This window comes from Chiloscyllium plagiosum, chromosome 11 (assembly GCF_004010195.1).
Source record: "Chiloscyllium plagiosum isolate BGI_BamShark_2017 chromosome 11, ASM401019v2, whole genome shotgun sequence".
Taxonomy (NCBI): Eukaryota; Metazoa; Chordata; class Chondrichthyes; order Orectolobiformes; family Hemiscylliidae; genus Chiloscyllium; species Chiloscyllium plagiosum.
In genome coordinates, this window is record NC_057720.1 from 92,703,034 (window position 1) to 92,708,851 (window position 5,818).

General features: G+C 54.6%; 1 protein-coding gene across 1 annotated transcript in view; it reads left to right on the plus strand.

Moving 5' to 3' along the window:
* Nucleotides 1–5,060: 5,060 nt before the first annotated feature.
* The window catches only part of LOC122554082 (probable voltage-dependent R-type calcium channel subunit alpha-1E), a 50,025-nt gene continuing 49,267 nt past the window's right edge, over nucleotides 5,061–5,818 (plus strand). Inside the window, exon 1 of the mRNA XM_043698535.1 lies at nucleotides 5,061–5,175. Coding sequence (XP_043554470.1) covers nucleotides 5,113–5,175 — 63 coding nt within the window. The 5' untranslated portion in view covers nucleotides 5,061–5,112. The remainder of the gene's footprint in view (nucleotides 5,176–5,818) is intronic.

A 5,818-nucleotide genomic window follows, 5' to 3' on the forward strand; every position in this document is an offset into this window, starting at 1 on the left:
TCTCCTGATCCTTGGATGCTGCCTGACCTGCTGCACTTTTCCAGCAACACATTTTCAGCTACCTCACTTGATAGCGTGTTCCAGGCACTTAACCACCCAGTTTGTAACCTTGCACACCTCTCTTGAGCTTTTCCCCTCTCCCCTTAAACCTAAGCCCCCTAGTCTTTGATATTTCCATCCTGAGAAAAAGCTCTGAATATCCACCCTATCCATAATTTTGTATAATTCTGTCAGGTTACCCCTCAGACTGCAATGCTGTAGCGAAAACAATCCAGGTTTGTCCAACCTCTCCTTGTTGCTTAAATGCTCCAAACCAGGCAACATCCTGGTAAATCTCTTTGCACCCTCTACAAATCCTCTATATCCTTCCTATAGTATGGCAACCAGAACTCCACACAAAACTCTAAAATGTGCCGAACGTTTTTTTACATCTGCAACATGGCTTGCCAGCTTTTTTACTCAATGCCCCACCTGCTGCAGACCACCATGGCATAGGCTTACTTTAACCCCCTTATCCACTTGTGTTGTCACTTTAAGTGAGCTACAGACTTGCAGCCCAAGGACCCTCTGTATGTCACTGCTCGTAAGGGTCCTGCTATTAACTGTATACTTCCTTCTTGCAATTGACCTCTTGAAATACAATTCACACTTGTCCAGATTAAACTCTGTCTGCCATTTCTTTGCCCAACTTTCGAACTGACCCAGACCCTGCTGTATTCTTTCATAACCTTCTTCACTATCCACAGCTCCACCAATTCTCATGTCATCTGCAAACATCAAAACACCTACATTTGTATCCAAGTTATTTACATAATTATAAGCAACCCCAGAGGTCCTAGCACTGATCTTTGGAAAACCATTGGTCACTGATCTCCAGACAGAAGAACACCTCTTCATAACTACTCTCTATCTTCTAAGACCCAGCCTGTTTTACATCCAACTTGCCAACTCACCATGCATCTCATGTAACTTAATCTTCTGGACCAGTCCACTGTGAGGGAACTTGTCAAATGCTTTTGTAAAGTTCTTGGAGACAACATCCCCTGCCCTACCCTTTTGGTGTTCGGTGCACAAGTGCTCTCAAGTCTCTTTGTGTTGTAGCTGGTCTGCAGTTTCCGTCCCCCACCCCCTCCCCCCCCCCCCCCCCCACAACTGTAAAAGCATCTTCCCAGGTTATATTTGATTGCCAACTCTTTGCCCACTTACTTAACCCCCCCCAGTATCGCTTTGCCCCACTCCTAACCCTCCACACCATTCACTCACTGGTGACCGTCCATCTCTTTATCAACTCCTGATCACCCCCTAACCTACTCCAGACCCTCCACACCCTTTCCCAGTCATTCCTGAGCTTGGTCACCCCTCCGCAGCGACCGGACACTCGGCCTGTTCCGGTTGAGCCCGTTGTCAGATGGGCTTCTGGCTCGGAACTCGTTCTCTTTAAGAATTGGTGCAAGCAAATCTCTTGTCGCTGTGACTGTCTTTGTCAATCTACCCACTTGTGAGTGTGTGGAGAAGCTGCTTACCTTATAACGGGTGACGATGGCCTAGCGGTATTATTGCTGGTCTGTTGTTTGTGAAACCCAGGTCATGGGTTCAAATTCTGTCATGGCAGGAGGTGGAATTTGAATGTAGTGAAAAAAAAATGTGGCGTTAAGTGTCTAATGATGGCCATGAAACTGTTATCAATTGTTGGAAAATGCCCATCTACTTCATTAATGTCCTTTAAGACAGGAAACCGCCGTCATTGCCTGGCCTGGCCTAGATGTGATTCCAGATCCAAACAAGGTGGTTGATTCTTAATTGTCCTCTGGGCAGTTAGGAATGGGCAATAAATGCTGGCCTAGCCAGATACACCCCCATCTTGTGGATGAATGCAAAAAAAAATCTGGGAGTGCCACACTGTTGGTGGGTCAGTGCTGAGGGAGTGTCGCACTGTTAGTGGGTCAGTGCTGTGGGAGTGTCGCACTGTTAGTGGGTCAGTGCTGAGGGAGTGTCGCACTGTTAGTGGGTCAGTGCTGAGGGAGTGCCGCACTGTTGGTGGGTCAGTGCTGAGGGAGTACCGCACTGTTAGTGGGTCAGTGCTGAGGGAGTGCCGCACTGTTGGTGGGTCAGTGCTGAGGGAGTGCCGCACTGTTGGTGGGTCAGTGATGAGGGAGTGCCGCACTGTTGGTGGGTCAGTGCTGGGAGTGCCACACCGTTGGTGGGTCAGTGCTGAGGGAGTGCTGCACTGTTGGTGGGACAGTGCTGTGGGAGTGCCACACCGTTGGTGGGTCAGTGCTGAGGGAGTGCTGCACTGTTGGTGGGACAGTGCTGTGGGAGTGCCACACCGTTGGTGGGTCAGTGCTGAGGGAGTGCTGCACTGTTGGTGGGACAGTGCTGTGGGAGTGCCACACCGTTGGTGGGTCAGTGCTGAGGGAGTGCTGCACTGTTGGTGGGACAGTGCTGTGGGAGTGCCACACCGTTGGTGGGTCAGTGCTGAGGGAGTGCTGCACTGTTGGTGGGACAGTGCTGTGGGAGTGCCACACCGTTGGTGGGTCAGTGCTGAGGGAGTGCTGCACTGTTGGTGGGACAGTGCTGTGGGAGTGCCACACCGTTGGTGGGTCAGTGCTGAGGGAGTGCTGCACTGTTGGTGGGACAGTGCTGTGGGAGTGCCACACCGTTGGTGGGTCAGTGCTGAGGGAGTGCTGCACTGTTGGTGGGACAGTGCTGTGGGAGTGCCACACCGTTGGTGGGTCAGTGCTGAGGGAGTGCTGCACTGTTGGTGGGACAGTGCTGTGGGAGTGCCACACCGTTGGTGGGTCAGTGCTGAGGGAGTGCTGCACTGTTGGTGGGACAGTGCTGTGGGAGTGCCACACCGTTGGTGGGTCAGTGCTGAGGGAGTGCTGCACTGTTGGTGGGACAGTGCTGTGGGAGTGCCACACCGTTGGTGGGTCAGTGCTGAGGGAGTGCTGCACTGTTGGTGGGACAGTGCTGTGGGAGTGCCACACCGTTGGTGGGTCAGTGCTGAGGGAGTGCTGCACTGTTGGTGGGACAGTGCTGTGGGAGTGCCACACCGTTGGTGGGTCAGTGCTGAGGGAGTGCTGCACTGTTGGTGGGACAGTGCTGTGGGAGTGCCACACCGTTGGTGGGTCAGTGCTGAGGGAGTGCTGCACTGTTGGTGGGACAGTGCTGTGGGAGTGCCACACCGTTGGTGGGTCAGTGCTGAGGGAGTGCTGCACTGTTGGTGGGACAGTGCTGTGGGAGTGCCACACCGTTGGTGGGTCAGTGCTGAGGGAGTGCCGCAGTGTTGGTGGGTCAGTGCTGAGGGAGTGCCGCAGTGTTGGTGGGTCAGTGCTGAGGGAGTGCCGCAGTGTTGGTGGGTCAGTGCTGAGGGAGTGCCGCAGTGTTGGTGGGTCAGTGCTGAGGGAGTGCCGCAGTGTTGGTGGGTCAGTGCTGAGGGAGTGCCGCAGTGTTGGTGGGTCAGTGCTGAGGGAGTGCCGCAGTGTTGGTGGGTCAGTGCTGAGGGAGTGCCGCAGTGTTGGTGGGTCAGTGCTGAGGGAGTGCCGCAGTGTTGGTGGGTCAGTGCTGAGGGAGTGCCGCAGTGTTGGTGGGTCAGTGCTGAGGGAGTGCCGCAGTGTTGGTGGGTCAGTGCTGAGGGAGTGCCGCACTGTTGGTGGGTCAGTGCTGAGGGAGTGCCGCAGTGTTGGTGGGTCAGTGCTGAGGGAGTGCCGCAGTGTTGGTGGGTCAGTGCTGAGGGAGTGCCGCAGTGTTGGTGGGTCAGTGCTGAGGGAGTGCCGCACTGTTGGTGGGTCAGTGCTGAGGGAATGCTGCACTGTTGGTGGGTCAGTGCTGAGGGAGTGCCGCACTGTTGGTGGGTCAGTGCTGAGGGAGTGCTGCACTGTTGGTGGGTCAGTGCTGAGGGAATGCTGCACTGTTGGTGGGTCAGTGATGAGGGAGTGCTGCACTGTTGGTGGGACAGTGCTGTGGGAGTGCCACACCGTTGGTGGGTCAGTGCTGAGGGAGTGCCGCAGTGTTGGTGGGTCAGTGCTGAGGGAGTGCTGCACTGTTGGTGGGTCAGTGCTGAGGGAATGCTGCACTGTTGGTGGGTCAGTGATGAGGGAGTGCCACACTTTGGTGGGTCAGTGCTGTGGGAGTGTCACACTGGTAGTGGGTCAGTGATGAGGGAGTGCCGCACTGTTGGTGGCTCAGTGCTGTGGGAATGCCGCACTGTTGGTGGGTCAGTGATGAGGGAGTGCCACACTGTTGGTGGGTCAGTGCTGTGGGAGTGTTGCACTGTTGTTGGGTCAGTGCTGTGGGAGTGCCACACTGTTGGTGGGTCAGTGCTGTGGGAGTGCTGCACTGTTGGTGGGTCAGTGATGAGGGAGTGCCACATTGTTGGTGGGTCAGTGCTGTGGAAGTGTCGCACTGTTGGTGGGTCAGTGCTGTGGGAGTGCCGCGCTGTTGGTGAGTCAGTGCTGTGGGAATGCCGCACTGTTGGTGGGTCAGTGATGAGGGAGTGCCACACTGTTGGTGGGTCAGTGCTGTGGGAGTGTTGCACTGTTGGTGGGTCAGTGCTGTGGGAGTGCCGCACTGTTGGTGGGTCAGTGATGAGGGAGTGCCGCACTGTTAGTGGGTTAGTGCTGAGGGAGTGCCACACTGTTGGTGGGTCAGTGATGAGGGAGTGCCACACTGTTGGTGGGTCAGTGCTGAGGGAGTGCCACACTGTTGGCGAGTCAGTGATGAGGGAGTGCCACACTGTTGTAGAGACGTCTCTCGGATGAGATGTCAAACTGAGCGCCCCTCTGTCTCTCAGGGAAGCGATCCAGGGAAGTGGCACTTTCCAATCCATGGCATGTGCACACTGCTCCATGTCGTTGATCCCCCAAACAGCAGGTCGCCCAGTTATTCTGATATTGCTGCTTTTGGGAATCATCCTTGTCTGGAAGTGACCTATACAGTTTCTTGCCAGGCGATAGCGACCAGTCCTCCAAAGCAGTTCAATGTCTGTCAAATGATTCGGCAAAAGCTGCGGTTGCGAGTGGCGCTTATGTGGATTCTGTCTTTCATTCCAATGCCCCTGGCAGGGATAGCAGAAGTGAGTTTGCGCCTCTGGTGCCCTTGCCCCCATCGATTATGTTCCAGCATAGTAGGATGTCAACAAGGCAAGCCGAGGAATTCCGTGACCAGCGGCTAAAGGTAAGGAATCAGCTTGTATTCAAACTCGGGATCAGAGCAGATCAAGGTGCATGTGTGGAAAAGGCTGTGTATTCCACAGGGCCAAAACATGTCCGTTGGGTCTGATAGATGCACCATTGTTGCCGCGAGGGCTGGCCGTATTGAAAATTAGACTGTGTTGCTGACACTGCTGAGTCACCGAGGTGGGAAGGGGGAGGTTGGAGCATTGGAGTAATCGGGTGGGGTGGGGGGGAGGGGGGTGGATTTAGAGTGAGTGGAGAGAAAAGAAATGACAGTTTGGGGGTGTGGAGGTGGCAAAGAGACACGGTGCCACTTCCAGTTCAGGTAAGGGTTGGAGGGAAGGTCCAGGAAGGGGAAGTGACATAGAACATAGAACATAGAACAATACAGCACAGAACAGGCCCTTCGGCCCACGGATGTTGTGCCGAACATTTGTCCTAGCTTAAGCACCCATCCATGTACCTATCCAATTGCCGCTTAAAGATCACCAAAGATTCCGACTCTACCACTCCCACAGGCAGCGCATTCCATGCCCCCACCACTCTCTGGGTAAAGAACCCACCCCTGACATCTCCCCTATACCTTCCACCCTTCACCGTAAATTTATGTCCCCTTGTAACACTCTATTGTACCCGGGGAAAAA